Source organism: Trichoplusia ni, chromosome 23 (genome assembly GCF_003590095.1).
Source record: "Trichoplusia ni isolate ovarian cell line Hi5 chromosome 23, tn1, whole genome shotgun sequence".
Taxonomy (NCBI): Eukaryota; Metazoa; Arthropoda; class Insecta; order Lepidoptera; family Noctuidae; genus Trichoplusia; species Trichoplusia ni.
In genome coordinates this window covers 2,139,836-2,162,800 of record NC_039500.1, presented here as the reverse complement: position 1 = coordinate 2,162,800, position 22,965 = coordinate 2,139,836, and the positions used below count along the sequence as shown (strand labels likewise).

The 22,965-nt window shown below is 34.4% G+C and overlaps 2 protein-coding genes and 1 pseudogene across 2 annotated transcripts; 1 reads left to right on the top strand and 2 right to left on the bottom strand.

The window, feature by feature from the left end:
* Nucleotides 1-102: 102 nt before the first annotated feature.
* LOC113504857 (SAGA-associated factor 11 homolog) lies at nucleotides 103-7,015 on the top strand. The gene is made up of 4 exons (XM_026887337.1): nucleotides 103-672; nucleotides 1,912-2,101; nucleotides 3,662-3,799; nucleotides 4,247-7,015. The coding sequence occupies exons 1-4, from the start codon at nucleotides 312-314 to the stop codon at nucleotides 4,485-4,487; spliced, it is 930 nt and encodes a 309-aa protein (XP_026743138.1). The 5' UTR covers nucleotides 103-311; the 3' UTR covers nucleotides 4,488-7,015.
* A 1,743-nt stretch (nucleotides 7,016-8,758) lies between these two features.
* On the bottom strand, nucleotides 8,759-21,942 carry LOC113504856 (adenylosuccinate synthetase-like). The gene is made up of 8 exons (XM_026887336.1): nucleotides 21,788-21,942; nucleotides 16,939-17,084; nucleotides 15,743-15,948; nucleotides 14,589-14,743; nucleotides 14,058-14,182; nucleotides 13,318-13,444; nucleotides 12,723-12,843; nucleotides 8,759-11,685 (listed from the first exon to the last, which is right to left on the bottom strand). Exons 1-8 carry the CDS (start codon nucleotides 21,854-21,856, stop codon nucleotides 11,627-11,629), a joined length of 1,008 nt encoding a protein of 335 aa, XP_026743137.1. The 5' UTR covers nucleotides 21,857-21,942; the 3' UTR covers nucleotides 8,759-11,626.
* Nucleotides 21,877-22,965, bottom strand: part of LOC113504997 — a 23,348-nt pseudogene continuing 22,259 nt past the window's right edge.

The following is a 22,965-nucleotide window of genomic DNA, read 5'->3' as shown; positions in this document are numbered from 1 at the left end:
ATTTATTATCAAGAATTTGGTCTTGACTCTCATTTATAATTGATTAAAATACAAAATCGATCGTCAATTTAAAAATGGCGAATTTAATTTTCAATGAAAATGACGCTAGAATAATTTTGAAAATTTACATTTTTATCGCACCTACCTCACAGAAAGAGATGGATTCATGTAACTACGTTAAAATAAAAGAGATAGAACTTTCTATGAATGAAAAGGTAATAATCAATCAATCATAACACAACAATTTTATTTTCTGTATAATTATTTGCGAGTACATAGTGTGTTATTTATTTGTGAAAATTAAGAAATTTATGAAAATGAATACTATATCTAGTGAACTGAGTATGCACGATTTAAACAATAAGTTTTTTGAGATAATGCAAAATGAAAACAATGCAGAAGAAGCTGCAAATTTTATATACGACAGTGTTTGTGACGATGTGACCCTAGGATTTATTTTCGAGTTCCATCATGGCCTGAAGACTGGCCTCACGGACTTGATAGAAGGTGAAAAGGAGGAAGAGGAGCCCTACAAGATAGTGAGCACTCCAGAATGTGACGTTTTTGGTTTCTCAATAATGAAAAAGACTCCTGACTCAAACTGTTCCTGTCCTAATTGCGAAAGACCGGTTTCTGCTACTAGATTCGCTCCCCATCTAGAAAAATGCATGGGTAAGTCATCTTGGCTGTATGTAATGGCTGTGCTTGAGATTCTTACACCTTTCATGAATAAAAGTAGTTTCTAAGAGATATACATTTATGAAAATAAATACTTAAAACTACCCATGAGAAATAATTTGTAACTAAAATGGTTCTACTAGAATTAAAATAACTTCAAATATTGCTGTTGCTAAGCTGAGCTTTATCAGGCTATTTCTAAATGTATGATTAATCCTTACAACATTTTATATCAAATTTGGAATGTTATCTACAAACTGCTATATTATTCAGCAATTATTAACCCAGTAGATCCTATAATAATACTGATGATCTATTTTCTCTTTGTTATCATAACCTATCAAAATTATTGAGAAAAAGCTTTGAATAGAGAAATTACATGACTTATTATTATGTAACCTGCTCATCTGATTACTTTCTAATTATTTTGAAATAGCTGGGTCTGAACCTTTGGTGAAATACCAAAATAATTTGAGCACAACTTCTGTAATTCAATCTTAATTATTATTAATATTGTATTATGAATTTCTGGGGATGTTCAAAGAAATATAGACTCTCACAATATACAGTAGAAACCCTTTTAATTGTAAATGCAAAAGGGGGACAACATTGATCAAATCTGATTGTGACTGCTGCTGCAGTCTTCAAATCTTTGCGTCAACCTATTGGTGATATATGAAATAAATTTTTCAAGGAAATCTAAAGCCCTTACTGATCTATAATTTGCCTGTTGTTATGTATGGATTTGGGCTTTTAGACAAGCATGACTTATAACAAGTGGATAATTAATAACAACAGCCTTTGCCTTTTCTGAAAGTGTAAATTTTCTAATGAACCTTCATTATCTCAACAGTAACAATTTAGTGTGACTCAATACAAGATAATTTTAAACAACTTGCATTATAAAGATTAAATATGCATTACTTGTCAATATCAGCATGTAATATAACGCTAAATGTAATGAATTTTCCACTCATGCTGATTTTATTCATCCTATTGCATTTCTTAACAAAGAAATTCTTTATTCACTGCTTTCATGAAATATTGAATCATACCAGACCGCTTAGGCATTATTTTAATAGACTCATACACCTGCCTTTTTTGCAAAACCTGTTTGTTGTCTTCCCCGGGCACAGTGGGTTTCATGTGGTGACTCACTCAACTCCACGGCTTTCCATATGAAACATAATCTGTATATGATATTAGATACTTTTTGTTACTTTCTTTGTACAGGTATGGGCCGCAACAGCTCCCGTATCGCGTCCCGTCGCATTGCTTCAAACAGTCGTGAGCCCACATCATACGCGGGGCTCCTGAGTGACGACGAGGATGACGTCGACTGGTCCGGCGGCTCCGTGCAGAACGAGCGGAGGAAACGCAGGATCAAAAACAATAACAATAGGAAATCTAACAAATTACATAAGTATGTACCTATCATAAGTAATTTTCTAAATAGATAGGCCTGTAGTCTTAACTGTAAAGCATTATTTTAAAAAGCATGTAATTAAAGACATTTAGGTTTTACCGAATCAATAAGGATTTTGATCATGATAATACTGCAATTAAATTGAGAATCAATTAGTAATTGGCAAATGATTTCAATATTTATGCTTTAATCATCTCAAAGAAACAAACTTAAAAAAAATTATAGATTTATTCATTAGTTTTTGACATGATTTTCACAAAGTTAAAGTTAGGATGTATAGATTATTTTTATTATAATAAGTTTATTATAACATACTATACAAATAACTTATTGTTTGTTTCACACATTTGCCCTGGCTACAGTGTACATGGTATGTTTACTTCGAAAGTTAGCTTTATAGACAACAAAATATATAATAGTTGTGCAATTTTTTTAAATATTAGATAGCACTTGCATGCATTATGATGATGTTTTTTTTTGTGTTTGTGCATTACTTGATATATTGATAATTGTTTTAAATTTGTCACTTTTCGTATTCTCCTAAGCATTGTGCCAACACAACAATTTTAAATTCAGTTCAGGGCGGAACACTCACCGTCACCTACAATGAATTTCCAACTTTTGTGTTGGTAAAATGCTTAAGAGTATACAAATAGTCCATGTCACAACTATATGGGTTCATTATTTGTGACTGACATTGGATTATTATCATGATTCCATTCTAGTTCAATATTCAAAGAATTTGTATAGTAGTTTTTCATTCCTCTTTATGCGGTTTCGAGTTAATATAAAAAGGCCAAATATTTCCTAGTCCAAACCGGAATAATATATTGAAAACTAGGCGTACCTAAAGCATACAAGTCTTTTCTTTATGTTAAAATAAGTTCTAATGCACAAACACAATTATATATGTTTCTTATTTACCAACTTCAAAAGAAGGAGGTCCTCAATGCGAATGTATGTTCTTTATTTTGTATGGTTGTTACGTCATGATGATTATTAAGAAAACTGTAGATCGATTTAAATGGAGACATATACCTAACCTATTTAGCTTTTGCAAGTACCTTTATGTACCTACCCAATTATTCAGACGTGTGATCCTTTTGTAACAAATCTCTAAAGGGTTAAGTCCAAAAAACTTACATAAGTTTTAATTAATAAATCGATTACTGTAAACGAAATTGCATATTAATGTTAATTTACATTGGTTGTACAGTCAGCAATAAAAGTCTAAGTACACTATCAGATTTATAAAACTTCTCAAAAATAATAACTTAGTTACTTTACTCTAACGCCAGTACTGTACTGTAAGTTTATTGAAAATTATTATAGTACATATTGTAATAATTTTCATACGCATATTCATATTTTTTTATTTACCAAGGTTTACTATCGCGTATATATCAGGATTGCCGATCGATATGTGTGCGTAAACCGTTTTTAAATTAATGATGGACTTTTTTGGTATTTAGTAAATCTAATGCTGGCCGTACCTACGATGTTTTATAGATATATTTTTGATCTGTTATCTAATCTTATAAAATTATATCGATTCAGGAACAACAACGGGACGCAAAACTCGGACGCGAACGACGGCGGCGCAACCTACGAAACGATGACGGCAAACGAAAAGAAGAACCTTTTGTTGCAGATATGTGGCGTTGTCTCTGAACATACTAAGAAATTATGTACTAGGTATGATGATTATACTTATTTAAACTATAATTCTATTTGATAGTTGAGGAATATCCAGAGTTAGATATATATAGGATGAGGTCAATGTATCGCCATGGGGTTAGATACTCTTAAACACGATTTGACTTAGCATTTTTATGAGATTATATTTCCTAATTTGTTTCAAATTAAAGAAAAACATAATCTCCTAAATACTATATCATTGCGTTAAATGATAAAACCGTGCATTCTCGAATTAGCGTACCTATAGTTCCTTGCCAGTAAAAAAAATATTGCATTTGATTTTGGTGATACACAAACATAAAGTCTTTTTATTCTTAGGTATAAAAGTCGCATGTACAACATGATCCCCAGATTGAGGAAAGCATTCGTAGATTACACAAACTCATGTCTGCGTGGTGAGGCAATAAGTACTTATATTCTGACACCCACAATAATCTCTTCCAGATCAACTCGTTGTCCGCAACACACTGAAGAGCAACGCCGCGCTCTCCGCAACAGTGTCCTAGAACCTTCGACCCCGGAGTCTCAGACCATGGGCCTCACAGCCGAGGAGGCCGGCTCCCCCCCAGACTCCAGCCCCTCCTCCTCCTGCTCGTCATCATCCCGCAAGAGAGACCGCCACCGAGCCCCACCCAAAACCAAAAACAAGAGGGAAAGGAATATATCCCCTAATATAAGGGATTAAGGACTGATTAGGGTAAGCGTCTGCTAAACCCCATAGGTATTAGTTAGCTCAAGGTTTGTAAGTACAGGGAGGTGTGGAGATGGTTGTTTATATATCTTATTATCTGCGCCACGTGGTGTTACCAGCGTTAAAAAATATCTGTGCACTACTACCATACCATTTCGACTTTGTAATGTAAGTCGGTTTCAATATAAAAGACGAAACCTCTAAGAATCTTATCAAATTTTGTAAATCTTTTTATATTTGACAATGCAATTGTTTCAAAATAATAAGCTTATTTGCCTTTAAAAGACAAGTAAAACCGCGTGACACAGTTAGTCAGAAATATAAATAATCATAGAACAGCCTCGGGAGAGTAAATATATGAAAAAGGTATGGAACTATGTAGCGTTTGCACGCTTTATAAGATATGTTAAATAGGACAGATGTTTAAATGTAAAATACATTCAGTTGGATCTTTTTAACCGTCACTGTTAAAACGTCCCGACTGAGAGACACTGGGGTTGCCAGGAAAGAAATGTGGGTAGTTTGACTTTGTTTTAAACAAACGCTTCTTATACAAATATAGTCCCAACGATAGCTTTCAACTGTTATTACATAAGTACTTATAATTAGAAATTAGAATGAAAAAAAAAACTACGTAATTGTTGAAAATCTAAATAAACGCTTATTCCTTGACAGAATTACACAAATATTAATAAAAGTTCCTAAAGTTTACTCTCAATAAGTAATAATTCAAGTTTATTCCATGTACGACAATAATATGACAACTATAAACGAGGTTTTTATGTCTGGGTTCGTTTTTCTCTTTGACGGTTGATCGGTCGACGAACATGATTGGCTAGAACAGTTTGTCGCACGTCAATAGTAACATTAAAGGGCATTTACGATGGCACCATTTGGGATAGCTTGATTTGAGTTTAATACATCAGAAAGCTAGAAAATATACATTCGCATCATCCACTTATGTATTTCATCAGCTCCTTCGCTGACAACTTGTAGTTGACAAGTCTTGAGTCAAGTCAGTCAAGTCTTGAGTCAAGTCAGTCAAGTCTTGAGTCGGTGCTCTGGGCTTTCAATCCTGGGTCATGATTTAGTTTTACACGTGAACCAATATGAATCTTAAATGTGCTTAAAAGGCCTTAAAGAAGGTTCTTTAAACTAGTTTAAATTAAAATAACTGGCCAATCTCTGAATAAAGAATGGCCTGCTGGGTCCATTTCTCCACGCTAGCTCACTGCGGAGTAGCGTTTTCAAATTGCCGTAGTTTTAATACAAGTTTATTGCCTATGTTTTCAAACAAGATTAAATTTTACACCAATACATTCGGCGCTTTAACATGGCCTGGAATGCCCATAACATAGACAAAACTCTTATGCCAATGCAGTAAAGTCCAATTTTCTCATTACTCTGGTTACAATTGACGTGTGGCGACTGTATCTCAAACGGTGCGCATTAAATTATTATATTTGGTGTATACTTTAAATGTTGCCAGTGTATGACAACTTATGAAAATATTATTGTCCATTAAATGTTATTGTAAAATGTAACTTATCTACATTTATAGTAGGTCTGCTTTTATTCTATTAATAAAACCAGCATTTATGTGTGTGTTAGTGTGATATAAATAATTTGCGATTTTTTATGCTCGTTGCGATTGTCATTGAACAAGGTGCAAGTAAAGCTATTTTGCAACTATGTTACTTTTGTATTGTTTTCGGACAAAATATCAGACACAAACTTACTTTTAGAATAAAAGCAAATCTCGATTACATTGGTGTTGCTCCGAATTACAATTATCGATAATAGTTATAGATAATAATTAGGCGCAAACAAACAGTTAACATTTCTAAACTATATGAAATCAAATATTTATAAAAATAACTGCAGTATTCATAAAATGGTGCTTGCTATTGTACTGTCGAATTCAAGAACAAAAAAGTCTAATTGGAAGTAATTATGAGTTGCCCAGATAGGTACTGATGGTGGCACTTGGCATGGCTATTGGTTAACGCTATTAAATATTCGTTGTTGTTTTATATATGACGTATTCGCAAACATGCAAATACAAGCGCATAAATGGGAGTTGAACACAAACAAGAAATAAATCATACCTAGATATCGATTCAGTCAATTATCCAATACAAGAGTTCTTAATCATGACCTGAGGCGGATGAGGGGTTGTCACCTAGCAACCCCGATACCGTGACAGCTAAACTAAGAAATCAGTCGGGCGACTCCGGTAAATATGCGTGAGTAAAATGTTATCAAACAATTATTAATCCGCCACACCAAGTCCTTTTATTAACTTCTACACCATCCATGCTTGGCGAACATATACCAAATAGAATAAAGGTAGATAAAGCCATGTGAAGTTCCATCATAAGATGTTCTTTATCGTCTGCCTCATAGACAAGTATCCTTTCTACAATTCTTCAAAGCTAGTTCTCATAATAATACAAGCTTTGCTTAGTTTGAGACTAGATGGCGTTGTGTGAAAAAGTTATTATTAATTAATATTTATGAGCTTTAAATTATCACGTCTATTTAAATTATGTACGTAAAACGGGGTGATTAGAGTTTCAAGGGGTAAATAGAATTATTTTTTTTGGAGTTTTCATGAATATTTTCTTACACAAAAATGCTTACACACAATTATTTAATGAAATGCTTGAGAATTTTCGAATAATATTTCGAAATTAATTATCGAATATTTTGTCTTGTTAAACGTCCTAATTTTAGTAAAAACTCTGGTTCCATCCACCCCAAAACAGCCTCTATTCACCCCGTTTTACCGTATTGTTAATTATCCATGGCCTTATAAACTTGCAGAAATGTTACTTGTCTAGAGCGATGAAAACATTATTTTACTAAGAAAAACACTTCGGAACATCTATAGTAATATCCATCTGCGCACTTACTAAAAAATACAATTTTAATATTAACTTACATTTCTCTCCATTGATATAAGTTTGCAAAGTAAATAAATAAATCAAAGTGTAACCAAAATTTGTAGGTAAACGCTAAATTAGGGTTTAAAGCTATTTATTTAGACCTAATTGTTGTATGTAATATCTTAATATATCTAAATGTTAATCTCATTTATTTATAAATGTACTCGATATTTAATAAAAAAAGAGCGGTTTGTACTTGATGTATTAAAATTTGCATCTATCAATTTCTGAAGTAATAGATAAAAAATCATCTTAATGAAAATACTTAATATTAGTTAACTTATACACGTTAACAAAACTATTCGGTCAGAATCTGTATTCATAAATGTTCGAGATAAGGAGTCTGCTTGTGTGTTTGCTTGGTTGTGTGTTTGTTTGTAACCTTTTCTCTAACAACTAAACAGTTTTCGATGTATTTCCAAAATTTCAATGATCAAACTTGGATCAATGGAGCATTGATTATTATCAATTTATAACGTACGTAAATCCGGGAGCTTAGAATTATTATGAGTTCAATTATGTCACAATTGGTAAAACTAAAATGTTACTGAGATTACAATATGTGAACGTTTAGAACACTCTGTATATATGTGTGAAAGCGAGGTGTTCATGTAAATATTCAATTAAATGTAACTATAAACTATTTGACTGAAGTAGTTATTAAATGGTACGAAATAAAGACATGTATTGCGATACAATTTGTATTTTTATTTGGATGTGTCTTGTTCGGAAATAACTGTATACCTACTCAACGTATTTCAAAATTCTGATCACCGTTATCTCTCTCATGTTGTTCCTGTTTAAAAGGTGTACATAAATACATTTACACCTAATAGTCTTGTTCTAGTTTTAAGCGCTTGGATATAAATTTATTGTGCAAATACTTGACCTATAAAATAATATCTTTTAATAAAGAAATAATAGATAGAACAAAGAATGCAAGTTATCCATCGATGACAGTTTTTTATCCGTCGTAAGAAAAATGGTACGATCAGTAAGTCATGAGATTCATTGTTGCATTTTAAAGTAAACATGTTCATAGCATTAACAGTTGATACCAGTAATGGCGTCACCAAAAGATTGTTATCGGGCTGTCAGTCGCGCCTATCATAAGCAACAGGTTGGCTTTCAGATCGCAGCTTTTGATTGGCTGGTTGATTGGTTTCGGTCAGTAACCGAAACTGGAATTAGGAAAAGATGAAGTATTAATATGCTGGGCAGGAAATACACGGAAAGGGTCATCATCTCAATCAGTCTATAATGGTGATTGTCGGTTGTCTTAAGGCAGGGAAAGCGATATAAATAAAAACACATATATAAAAGAATAAACCGTTTTAATGGCATATTAACTGTAATTAAATAACTACATTAATACATGCCGTATAAGACTGTATTAATGTAACTATTTCCATTAATTTATACACAATTATATCACATAAAAAACACGACTCACAGAATGTAGAAGCAAAACGATGATTCGTTAAATAAGTACATACAATATTTCATTTCAAAAGATCTTTGGAATGGGCCTTTGTAAAACTGTAATAAATTTGTAAAATAATGTCTAAATTTCGCTTCACAAGATTGTTGAAAGCAGAAAATATAGCCCTAAATGAAAAAAAGTTAGTAAAAAAGTATTGATTTCAAACAAATGTTAATAATATTAACACTAAAAAGGTCTTTATTGAATAGTACCGCTATTTCCTTTGTGCAAAACACCGACTGTCAATTTAAGAAACAAAAAAAATAACGTTCCATTTTATCAATACCAGTATTTAGTTAATATAAGTCAATAACTTTGCATCATTGAGAAATAAGTTTAAATAGGAATGAAAAGATAATTAAACAAATAAAGAGTAGGAAACAATATAAGTTTTAAAACTGAATATCAAATAAGCAAATGAGAGTTCATTTACATCAAATAAGATTTCTGGTATTGATAATGTGCACTTGGAACATTCGTGAACTTATAAAAATTAACATTAGTTAAAATAAGCCCAGCGCTTACTACAAGCCACTAAAAGCAGATCGTTACTATTGTGGAAGGGAGATACGGCTATGCGCAGAATATATATCGTTGTCTCACTTCTACAACAGCCACAGTCTGGCTAACAGCTCATAGTACAGGCATTGGTGTCTTTATAATAATACTTTACAAGTATATCCGCCATGTCGTACCAAACGCACCTCGACAGAGTATATTATAATAATTACCCTATTATTGCTGCGAAAGAAACTTGGTATTGCGTCACCCACAGTATTTTTGTACTAAAATCCGCCGTAAAATATATTTCTATGATATATAAGATGAATACACATCGTATTAAAATTAGCTAAATTATTTTACTACAAAGGTTCAATGCACTGATTCCGCGTGCACTTGTAAATGTCCTCTTAATGTTTAGGTGGGGCGCAAACGTGGACACTTACTTTTGTCAGATACAAGCTACCGATGAATATAATATGTCCATAGAACCAATAAGAAAATGACTTCTCGTTACATCTACATGACACAGCAACTACAACTCCCTGTTAAGGTGTGCCGATCCAAAAACCAAGTGTCTGCGTTTGCGGACCGCCTTATACAGACAAATTTCTATTGCGTCGACTTCGTTAAGCTTACAACAGCGATCGAATACTGAATATTAAAACGTGTAGGTAATGAATTTCTACATTGAGTTGAAGTAAGACAAAATATCGCCGTCTCTGTTTGACACACAGTGCATGTATACTGTGATCTCGCTTCAACTAACTTGTAACTCTTTTCCTCTGTATGTCTTATGCTATCTCTGTCGCTCTGTCTATATTCAGTGGCGACAGATAAACATAAGAGCGACAATTCAAAACACGTTTCAGTATAGGTGAGGTCATTGAATAAGTACTTTCGGACACAATAGCAATCTAAATTTTACAAATTTGTCTTTAACAGGCAAGATTTCAAAGTTCAGCATAAATTGCAGAACAATACTGTATTACAAATATATTGTATAAAACCGGCACCTTTGATAACTGACTAGCGTAAAGCTTCTATTGTGTTGACTAATTTAGATAGTGAAGGATATAGTTTATTCGAGATGTTTTAGAAGCTTTGATGAATACTGGTTCAAGAAGATTGATTGCAATTTTGATATATCGGTAGCGTCATGAGGCAAATTTTGAAGATAGCACTTTAAATGTGTGGAATTAAATATTTGTTTTATTTTAATGTGAACCAATCTCCCAGATATTGTATGGATAAGTACGCTACATTATTCCAAAAGCTGAAGAGATTTTTAAATTACATTTTGATAAAATTACTTGAAGTAGCAGTAAATAACATAATGACAAAAATTAGTCGTCTGATTGATTTTACAATTTCATTATTCGCTCTTATTTATTTGTTCTTTGAACAAAATCAGTTTACAAATCTTGTAACAAATACAATTGACATACTATTAAATCTATCCAAAATGCTATTGTAATCAATTCCAAAGGTGAAGCGCCTGTATCACAAGCCTTATATAAGAAATGTGCAGTTCAATAACCTTTGCTCAATTTATACAGAGTGTATATTTTACGCAGCTCATTAAAATTTCAATAAATAAGCCCCATGACATTTATAAGTACATTTTTATATATTTTAAGGTTTTTCTATGGGTTGGCCGCACCCATTTCAAGAATTCGCCCTGTATAATATACAAACGATTCAGATACACGACAGATAGATGTATAAGCTAGTAGGACGCTGTGTCAGGCAACATTCTCTCTTGTGCTCATAGCCATAAGTCTTGTTTTCAATTAAACTACCTCTTTCGAACTCGCATACCTTTTAAATAAGTAGAAATCAAAGGCATTAGGTGACCAAATATTATGAAAAGAACTACAAAAAATGCATAGCGTGTCCTACATCTTTAGAAACCGTTTACATGAAGAAACATTCTTTCTAATCCCTTCTTTTATTCGCTACATCCAGCATAATACTAGACATTATACTGTCTCCAATCTTTAAGGGATGACGTCATTAATTCATAGTTGTTTCTCATGTATGATCCTTCTACATTGTACGATTTAAACCTGTTCTGTTCATCCCAAGGCGCTATATTTAGAAGCGAGATAGAAAGTGTTATGAGCGCAAAAGAGAGGTTGTCTCTCGTACCTTAAGTAACATTACAATAAGAAGAGACGCTAAAGTATCAAGTGCCAACGTTAAGCTTCCTGGACGTTGATGATGGACTCCCGATTCTGACCGACGCCGATGAATTTTACTGTAACAGAGATATGAATATTTAAGCATTTTTAACGGCATTTGGAACGAGTCTTATGCATGTGCGAGTGCCCGATGGATCGGGAGGAGGCAGTAACATAGGTCATGATTTATGTGTCCTATTAAGATAATTTATAAGATAAGAGGTACCGTGTTGCCCAGGTAACTGGGTTGAGGAGTTCAGATAGGCAGTCGCTGATGATGATATTCAGATAATTTGGAGCATGGTCTGAACGGTTATTTTATAATTTATAATTAATAATATAATTGTTAATCTATGTAACTTATTTCATCATTTTCACAGGGTAAAATCAATAATGCTATCCAGAATGACTTTTTACTTTCGAGTAAATATCATGTTCTTGAAATATCACTTCTGAACATGTAAATAAGCATTTCTAATTAAAATTAACCGAAAATAAACAACTATTCCTGAGTCTAGCAATTTGGCAATACAAATTATAGGTATTTAAAACTATTATTAATAATTGTTCTTCAACAAAACATTGATAAAACGCCTACATACTAAATGCATACAATTAACTCCTCATTAAAATTGTTTTGATTGAATCATTGCCAGAATAGTTGTGACGTAATCGTGCACTATTGTTTACATTACTGAAATAGATTGTTAACGTAAATGATTCTAGTTTGTTTGTTTTCTTATCAGGTCTCAACCGTAGCACTTGTTCGAGAATAGGTAATTTATTTTGACGTGTCCATGGGTGAATAGACAGATTTCAATTTAATTTCAGGATTTTTGGCTTGTATGTAATGTAATTTAACTCTTTTTTTAGTTATTACCTTTCTAATCAATTTCATAGTTAAGTGTATTTATTTGCTTGATGGAATAATATTTAGCAACTTCGAACCTCCTTCGACTCCACAATCATTCAACCTATGGATCCCCACTACTGAAAATAGGGTTCATTTATTCCACTTATAACTGTTGATGTCTTGATATTTTACTTATTGTATCGGTTTGTTGTATGTGTCTCTTGTGTTCTTACTGAGTAAAATGAGGGTAGTGGGACTCACCAGGTACTTGCAGGAAGTCCTCGATGACCTTGACGTAGTTCCGCGCCTGCTGCGGGAGCTTGTCCAGCTGCCGCACGTCCTCTATACTGCACGCCCAGCCCGGGACTGTGATGTACTCCACCTACATAGTATAAAGAGAAGTTTTAAAGTATTTGTTTATTAAAAAAAAAAAAACGATTCTCCACAAGCACACCCGGACTCGGGGATCGAACCCGCGACACTTTGCGTTCAGTGGATTTTGGCGTTGTGATCTATACCACTCGGCTATCATTTCAGGTACGAAAGATGAAGTACCTAACGATGACGTTTCATATAAGCCTTGAATACTATGGTCCTACCACCTAAACAGATTCTCGACTAGAATCTCTCTGAAATTCAGTTCATATCCAAAAATTACATTTAACTATGTTACACAACACGTTTTGAAAAATCATTATGAGAAAACAAGCGAATCAAAACCTACTCAAGTTTGAAGATGGTGAAATTTATTATTTAGAATCAACATTAGCGAGCTCATCAAAAAAACATGAAAAGTGACGATATATCTTACTAAAAAATAAATGATTTATTTCTCAAAGTATGAAATTTGTTTTACCTCAACATTGCTAAGCTCTGTCATCGATGATGGGAAGTATTCGATCTTCTTGCCGTTCAGCTTGTAGGCGACACCGATCTTGATCTCTTTTAACGTGTCAAGGATGTCCATCTTTGTAAGGCATATCCTGGAAAAAAAACAAGCAATGATAATATAACCTTTTTAATTATTTAATTGGTAGGGGAAAATCCAGCTTTAGTAGATCATGAACATTGTAAAACAGGTTTATTTTAAACTCAGTGAGTTCTTAAGAGCCTTAAAACACCAGTTTGCTGAGAAAGAATCTAGATCATCCTGGAATGTGTGTGTTGAATTGCTATGCATTGCCGAGTGTCACTAAACGCGAAAGACGTTGCATGGCGGTACAGGCTGAGTCAGTAAGATTCTGAAACTACTCAGTCCCTCCCCTGACTAGGTGAGTGGGAGATCCCGCCTTGTTTTTTTTTGGTAAGGGCGAGGAATCTTCATGGAAACCCCCTCCTTGGGTGGGGAGGGTAGTGTCAGACTCTTACTGACTAAACCTAAACCGATGTGCTACGTCATTCGCGTTTTTGTGTCGGTGTATGGCAATGCGTTGCAATCCTACATACACCGTGGGATACCCCGTATACCCAAAAAACAAGGTCATATTGGAATCTCCAGCTGGGTCTGCCTCGCTGACGTCGCTATCTGCGGTAATGGCGAGGCAGTGCTAATTCGTGGTATAACAATATTATAATAAGTAAGTGTGTGGTACTAACGCGGTGTACCCGTTGACCATGGCGGTGTACCGCACGACGACCAGGTCGAGCCAGCCGCAGCGTCGCACCCGCTTCGTGGTCACTCCCACCTCGTGGCCGCGCTCCTGCAGCAGGCTGCCTGTCTCCTGGACACACGGGGATTACTTCATTAGTTTTTGATTTTTTTCTTTCATCATCATCGGCCATCACCATCAACTACCAGTGTTTTACAAGGAGCAACTGCCTATCTGAACTCCTCAACCCAGATACCTGGGCAACACGATAAACCTTAGTTAGAGTGGTCGTCAGACTTTCAAGCTTCTGAGTTCGTGCAACGACTGTGAAAAATGTATAAATAACAGCTGGGACCCACAATTTAACGTGCCCTCCGACACACGGAGGAACTCGTAATGACAAAGATGGTCACTCATTTACGGACCAACTGCGTCAAGCGTAGCTTAACCTGTGATCGATTCACTTATGCAGTTATAGCTTAGCCACTTGCACTTCTCAGTCAACAAGAAAATACAAATATTTTACATATATACTCACATCATGCAGCTCAGTGGGGAAGGGTCCGTCGCCGACGCGCGTGGTGTAGGCCTTGACGACGCCGAGCACGTCGCCGATGACGAGCGGCGGCAGCCCCAGCCCCGTGCACACGCCGCCGATGCTGCAGTTGGACGACGTCACGTATGGGTACGTGCCTGGAAGGGGACGTGGCGGACGTAACTATATTATGGAAGCAATTAAGTATTGCGTATTGAATACTTACTTTATAATTAATTACGTTATTAGGTACATTAAAACCGAGTTAAATGTACTGTATCATAGAATTCGAATTCTGTTTAACAATTTGATATAAACCGTTCTAAAATAAATATATTCATAAAATTAACAAGAACGAGATAAGAGATTCCATTGATAAGAATGCTGAACAAGATATTAAATTTTACTGAACAATATTTGAAGCAACTATAGTTAGGATGACTCATTATTAAATGATGCACAGATATACATTAGCAAAAATTTAAGACCCAGAAAAGAAACTAATGCACTGGACTCGCAACCCCGACGCCGTGTCAACTAATGATTTTGAAATTTTCGCCTAAGTGCATTTATCGACTTCAAAATTTCACCCTTTTCCCAATCCTAGTAACGAGTATATAATTACTGTATCTGATTTACATAACAACAATAAATAAACAATAAAGATACTAACAAGCTTATACAGATACACTATCATAACAAAGCGTGTCTTATCAGCCTATGACGACACGTGTCTTCGATTTAGATAAGATTCGTACTAAATCTAGGATTAATTAATCCTTTGTATTAAATAATATCATAATTAGTCTTGTAATCATATTTTTAGGTTTATTCTTATTATTATTTTTAGTTCAATTTTTTATAGAACGTTCAGAGTGTATAGTTTTGTAAACGTTCTAAAAGAGTCTAAGCTTTAGCTTTGAGTGTATCACTGCTGCTTTGACTTCTGATTTTGATTCAAGCTTTATGTTTATTGCCGCCTAATATTTTAAATACAGATCCTTCGACTTCCATAACTTTGGTTACCTTACACAAAAGAAGAAACGACCGAACCAGTGTATTTTCTAATCAGGATGCCACAAATGTTCTTAAAAAACATTGAATGACAACGTTCCATCTAGATCATGACTATCACGTATTTTCCTATTAGTACTCACCAAAGTCAATATCCAACATGGCGGCGTTAGCACCTTCGACTAAAACCTTCTTGCCCTCGCCGATAGCTTTATGCAGGTACGAGACCGTGTCGCGTACCATCGGCTTGATCTTGGTCGCGAAGACCTGGTAGCGGGCGAGTTCCGCGTCGATGTCAACCTCTAATGATGGGAACATTCTCTTGTAGTTCGCTGCGAGGGTGCGGAACCTGAAACGAGAAATATAATTATTATGGTATAATATACGATGAAAAAACTCCAACACTATTTTTTTCTTTAATTGTTGTGCTGTAGGTGTGTCACAAACATTTAAGTCACGAGCGCAAAGACAGTCAGACTTACAAAAAGCATTCGTGGATCACACACTATTATACTTGGGGATCGAACCTGCGACACGTCGCGTATTGGGTCTGGCATGGTGGGCTTCACTCGGATCCACTTTGCCTTTGTTCTATACATATATTCAGTATTAGATAAATAGCACATTTATTAATTTGATTAATAGAAGCAGAGCAGTAATAAAATATGTTACCGAAACGGGGAGAAGAGAGAAAAAAAGAAAACAAAAAAAATAACGTGTATATATCAAGCGGACGAAGTCACGCACTACAACTAGTATAAGATATTCATAGACATGCTAGTTACTTTGGCATTCATATTATACATTTATATACATGGCATTTAACCCGATCGGACCAAATATGGAATAAATAAGAAAATATTTACACGTTTTGTATAATGCGCAGATTATAGATGATTATCATTTTCAAAAGTAGGAAGTTACAAAGTGGAATAATTTGTCGCGATAAGGATATTATAGCAATGTTTATGCAATAAAACTGGTTTATTTGATCGTAGATATATGCTGATGTTTGATAATCATCACTTTATCATTCACAAGACACGCGTTCGAAGCAATCAAGTTGGTGTTCAGTTTCTGCGTACTGTGAGCTCTTAGGCCCGTTCAAGCTCAATCTCGATCACGATCTGTGATCAAAATCTGCGAACACCTTCGGACTCTTGACATTTTGGAAGTATACATGCGGCATGTATGCGGCGGGGTCTCTTTTATACAACCACAAAGTGCAATTTATTTGGATCATAGAAGGTGCTTAGGTAGGGCTGAGTCCCCGAATCTCTTGCCAAGTCGGAATCTCATAGTACAGTACTCTTGTAGTAAAATCCAGATTAAAACTTACTTCTCCTCAAAAACTTCAAAGTCGCCGAGCAGGTCTCCTATCCGCAGTCCGTTGCGGGTCGCCTTTGAGGAGTAAGTCGGGCCGATACCCTTCTTTGTGGTGCCTAACGAGTTCTTGCCCTTCTCTGCTTCTTGAAGACCGTCAACCTGGAAAAGAGGCATCATTTTTGTTTAAGCTTTTTTAAATAAAAAAGAATGATTTAAATAAAAAAACTAAAACCTAAAACCCGCAAGTGAGGAATCGCTTTAACTAAAGTTTGTGTAAAGTACCCAAGAGTATAAGCCTATTTAACTACCTCCAGTGAGTCCAGACACTACATGAGCAAATAAGACCTATGCTGGATAAAAACGTCTCAACAAATTCATGCCAACCAAAAAGGTATCAAATGTAAAACTACGTGATTCAAATTATATTAAAGTAAATAAATAAATGCGGACAACATCACATACATTGTTCTGAACCCAAAGTAAGTTGATAAAGCACTTGTGTTATGGATTCCAGATGCAACAAAGGTACCACAAACACCCAGACCCGAGACAATGTATAAAATTTGAATTTTGACCGGCGATCGAACCTGGGACCTCAGAGCTAGCGACACCTTGAAACCGGTGCGTACGCCACTCGATCACGGAGGTCGTCAAACACACAATCTATGATTATAGAGTTCTCGACAATAAACACATACTAATACTCAATACAGGATATTTTCAATTATCACGTCCTCAGTCACAACAATTGCTAATATCTTCGTTAGCGTACCTATCATAACTGTGACATTATCACTGATGCGACGACAGTGTCGTATGTTTTATTTCAATAGTCATAAGGTGCAAATTCAACTGATACTCGCTATCGTTAAATAAACTATACAATGTTAAATAATAAATATACTGTACGATTATGGAATGGCGACAAGAGGGAAAAAAAGAGAAGGACCAAACAGTGGACTTATTAAATTCTATGTGTTAACTACATCAGCCCATATTCGAGCACTGCTGGCCATGCAAATGTTTATAGATAAAAAAACATTGTGAAATAAATACTTGTTTTGTTTTGATAAACTGATTGTCTGCGTCATGGTCATGGTGGTTGACGCAATAATTGGAATGAATTAATGAGTTAATTTCAATTTGAAATTGCAATCCGTGTCAGAACAATGTTTACTTAGATAATTGCCTAGTTAACAAAAGTTCTGCAAGAATTATTTGAAATAGAATGAAACAAAAAAGATAATAATTATTAAGGCAGTTAAAAAAGGCGTTTAATAATGCAATATTCATTTTGTCTAATACACTGCGCATATTATTTAGGAGAAAAATCAAGAAAAAGTCTCCAGTTAGGGGTTCACCTAGACGATAGCTGAAAGTATGCAAATGCAAAATGAAGTAGCCATGTAGGATCCTACCCCGTGCATTTAACAGTTCTACAAAATCCAATATTAAACTATCACAGTAACATATTAAACATATTGATATATGTATGTAGGTACAATGACAGGTTGAGCACGTGTCAGATAATAACATGTGTGAGTAACTGATGAGCAGAATACTACGTCATGGGGCGTGACTTGTGAATACACTGGCGGTCATTGATTTACATAAGAGGTGGGCTGAGTGGATGCGGTATATAGTGTCGCAATATTTTACACTGTGAGTAATAAGTTTGCTTTTTATCTCGTAGAAAATAAAATATAACTGTCCTGTGTGAAATGTATGAATCCTTTTTAGGCTGATGTTGGAAAATAAAGGCAAATAATTGTTGGTATAGTAAGCTGTAGCAACTTTTCTTACAAGGTGGCTGAAAAAGTTAAGATAGTGTTTTCAAGGATTTTATCTGATAATTTACCTTACTGCGCAGGAAAATGGTTACCCTATGAACTAACTAAAAACAAGACAAATTTTCTTTCGAACTAAAATTAAGCCTACCAAATATGTTACTTTAGATTTTCATCTTGTTTCACTTATCTCCATATATAATGTTCAGTATTAGTCATCGATAGTATTGTTTAATTACACATAACTAACTCCGTAAAGTTACTTGACCATTCTTAATCATATAATTCGTTTCAGCTATTCATCAGAGTGTGCATAAATTATTCATTTTATTCTAAATCGCAGAGAGATTTACTTACAAACATGTAAAACACGTGTAAGGAGGACCGGATCTTTTGATTAGTTGGCCATTGTATTTGTAACGTTTGAAGATTTTATGAAATGATAACATCAAAAACGGACAATCGACTTCAAATAACAGCTAGTGAGTCAAACTTGATGAACCCTAGATGGGACCAAATGTCAGCAATTACACGAAAATGAAAAAAAAATCTCCTCTTTTTGGAGTCGGTTGAGAGAATTCCTAAATTATTAAAGCAAATTAGTTTCTTGAAACAAACTTCATGCGAAAAATGTATTCATATTAATAGTAGTTGTCCCAGCAAATGTTGTTTTGCCATACCTATAGATCATTAATTAAATAAAAAAAATTGAAACATAATGTGCAATGTATTCCGAAAATTAATTTGATACCCTTATTGACATGTATAATAATGTACATCACAGTATCGCAACACTATAAGTACCTATTCAGCGCATCGCCTCACTAAGCCTTGACCGCGACTGACGTCATCGTGTTTTCGCGCAAAATCATGCGCTTATGCGTCACACTATTATTATTACAGTATACAGAATCTTTTTTACGAGTAAAAAAATATAAAGCCGAAGATTATTTGGTAATAGAAACTGCGTATTTTCTTGAATGCTTGGCTAGAATTTTACTCAACCTAATCCTTTGCCTCTCTTAACGGCATAAGACACTAACTACGGTTATTAAAGTCCTCTTATATATTTTTTATACGAAACTAAAGGATTTACTTGCAAGTTATTGACATATGAGTCACAAATACATACTCTCTAAACTATGAAGAAAAATCTTACGCATACTCAAAACAACCTACATACATAATAATATCCATATAGGAGAACATGACATTACAACAAGAATATCAGAACAAAACGTTCATATAAACATTTGCATTGACTGGTATGGGAATTTAAATGAGATATAAAAGACGGATCGAACTTACATAAAAATTTCCGCATCGTACCGATTATGGTAATATAAAACAATGCAATGTATCAAAAATGACAGGGTCGTAACTCAAAAAAAGGGGCATATAAAATACTGCATGGCGATACACGGTACTTCATAGTACGATTGCGAAGTAAATGCAATAGAAATTAGCAAAACATTTTTATTGTTTCAAGAAAATTAGGAGACGACATTCGATTTATTTTATCCCTGAATGAACAGCTAGAATACTTTGCCATCTAGAGACACAAAAAAACAACTGATCGTTACGTGTCGCGGTTTAGATCCTCGCGTAGGACAAGCATTTGTGTGATCTTCGAATCTTGTCCTGAGTCTGGGTGTGCTTATGCTTGTGACTTGAATGCTTATGAAAGCCGCCGTGGGACAAGCATTAAATTTCTAACTGCGGTATTCGTTTTTTTTTTAGGAACAAATGAAATAATTTAAACCAAAACATTTTCGATCATTTACTACGGGAAAGCTCAATGAAAATAAAACAGACAAACATAAAACAAATCAGTTAAACTTCGTACAACCGTAGTACCACTAGTACCATTTAAAACCCTGTATACTGGTAAAACCCTGTTTATAATATCGATATACCAAGTCGGTTAATCGGTTATTCTTATAATCACATAACCGTAATCGATTATAATAGTTCCCATTGAAATGCATAAAGCAACCATTTTGTAACATTAATCAGATTTCAGATTAAATCACATTACATTTGTACATTAAAAATACCTTTTACGTTAATAAGAGTTTGAATCGCAGAAGAAAAGATGGCGGTACTAATAGAATAGAAAGACGTAGATAGAAATATTAATAACATAATTGGATATCTATCGCATTGTGCAGGTATCCCCGAGTGATGATAAAATATTATAAATGCAAATGTAAGTTTGACGATGTTTGTTCTATCTTCACGCGTAAACGGCTGAACCAATGTCTATTAAATTTGGTATGGAGGTTGCTGATACCTCGGATTGTCATATAGGCTTTTTTTCTTCGCTAAGAAAGATAATGTTTTTACAGCTACCAGTGATTTCATATAATAATGAAGATGAAAGATGGAGAAAACTTGTAATTTTTCTCGGGTTCCGTTGTCGACGGATGAGAACAGAAAAATATTGCGAAATTACAAATATGCTAATTGTATTGGTCGCCTATTTGTACGAAATCTTCAGTTTCGCGAGCCTGAATTTTCTGATACTTCCGATTTGTTCAACGAATGTTTTACAGTTCTTGGCCTTGATAATACACTAAAACGGCGAATAGATAAAGTTTGTTCAAGCGTGAAATGTCTGTTTAGAAGATAGGGCAATGCCCTTATTATCAGTGACGTGATATCATAGTATTAAAATATGGGTCTGGGAACAAGTAACATGCCACATTACAGTTAAGATATGGTTTTGATAATAATAAAATAGGCAACCTAGAATGTCAGTATGAATCATCTATTATGACTTGTTTGATATTTATAACTAAATATAAACTATAGATGTGAAAAATAGGCATTTATCGTACAAAAAAACCTGTGGTTACGATCTGAATCCTAACAAAAAAAAAGACGCGTTTCTCTCATTTCATAATCCCGTAAATATTAAAAATCCCAAGTCCATCACAAACTCTAAGTGCACGCAACAAACATTTAGATATGTTAACACCTATCAAATATTGTGAGATCACCTTGTAAAAATAAACTCTAATTCAATTACAATAAGTGTCAATTTACCTAAAGAGTGTTAGGGTATGTGAATACCTGTTGATGCATGTCGAAGACGAGGTGTGCTCTGTCGGAGATGATGAGGCGGTCCTGCCAGCCTTCCATGCCTTTCAGCTCGTTCTTCTTCAGCTCCTCGAAGAGACCTGGCAGGTGGATGACCACACCGTTTCCTGAAATAATGGTAGGATTAAATCATTTGATCATATTGGGACTATTAAGTACATATAATTAATCTCTATATAATATCTATATATCTATATATAATATTAGCTAATCTGAGGGCTCGTGGCTAAGCTATAACTGCAAAAGTTGATCGACCTCTGGTTAAGCTACACTTGAGGCGGTCAGTCCGTGTATGGGTGACAATCTATGGCACAGTTCCTTATTTCGGCAGGGAGACTTGATAGAGTTTTTAATTTTTGAGTTTGTTGCTAACTTGAATATACTCGGACACAAGTGGATAGGAATATAGGATAATGCAAATAAGTCCACATTTCAAAAGCCTATCTTCCAAATGAAACCTTATGAACTGAAAACATTATTTGTTAATTCCAGTACCTAAGTGACGAATCACCATTCATAATTCCAAAAAACGACTTACAGTACACAACATTCACATATGTTAAACATCCTCAACCAAATTGCAAATGTCTTCTTGTTAAACCTCCTTATACCAATAACCAAGTTACAATTTAACATCATGTCATATCGTGCATTAAAGGAGTAACGTCAACAAAATAAAGCGAATCATCTTCGTGCATCGTTCATTTCAAGGTTGGCTACCTTGAAAATAATACCCCCGTTTTATAAACCTATTAATACAATGATTCTGACGACGGTACCAGGTACTAAGGTTCGGTAACTGATGTCACGAATCCCTTATTTTATCATGTTATAATAATTTGCTGCTTTGTTTTTGTTACAAGTTAGTCATTCAATTTGTAAATCATTAGGCACGCGAAGTTTTGTTTGAGATTGTTTTATGTCTTATTCTTTTAGGTTTTTGCTGACTTTACTTTTATGTGCAAGTTTGTTAACAATTTTGTGTATTGCGATTGAATTTTTCAGATTATGTAAATGCAATCAAAGTAATATTTCACAGGTACCTAGGAATATTTTTTACATATTCTGCATAACTGCTGTTCAATTGCAATTAATTAAAAAAATATAATACAAAATATTCAAGAGATTTTTTTTATTAAAAACAACAATAG

What these genes read in the sequence shown, in the direction of transcription:
- LOC113504857 (XM_026887337.1), top strand. Translation starts at nt 312, where the DNA reads ATGAAAATGAATACTATATCTAGTGAACTGAGTATGCACGATTTAAAC. An exon ending in CCATCTAGAAAAATGCATGG is followed by an intron (nt 673 to 1,911) that starts GTAAGTCATCTT and finishes TTCTTTGTACAG; the next exon opens with GTATGGGCCGCAACAGCTCC. An exon ending in AAATCTAACAAATTACATAA is followed by an intron (nt 2,102 to 3,661) that starts GTATGTACCTAT and finishes ATATCGATTCAG; the next exon opens with GAACAACAACGGGACGCAAA.
- LOC113504856 (XM_026887336.1), bottom strand. Translation starts at nt 21,856, where the DNA reads ATGGAAGGCTGGCAGGACCGCCTCATCATCTCCGACAGAGCACACCTC. An exon ending in CATGTTGGATATTGACTTTG is followed by an intron (nt 14,744 to 15,742) that starts GTGAGTACTAAT and finishes GTCCCCTTCCAG; the next exon opens with GCACGTACCCATACGTGACG. An exon ending in TCCCCACTGAGCTGCATGAT is followed by an intron (nt 14,183 to 14,588) that starts GTGAGTATATAT and finishes CCGTGTGTCCAG; the next exon opens with GAGACAGGCAGCCTGCTGCA.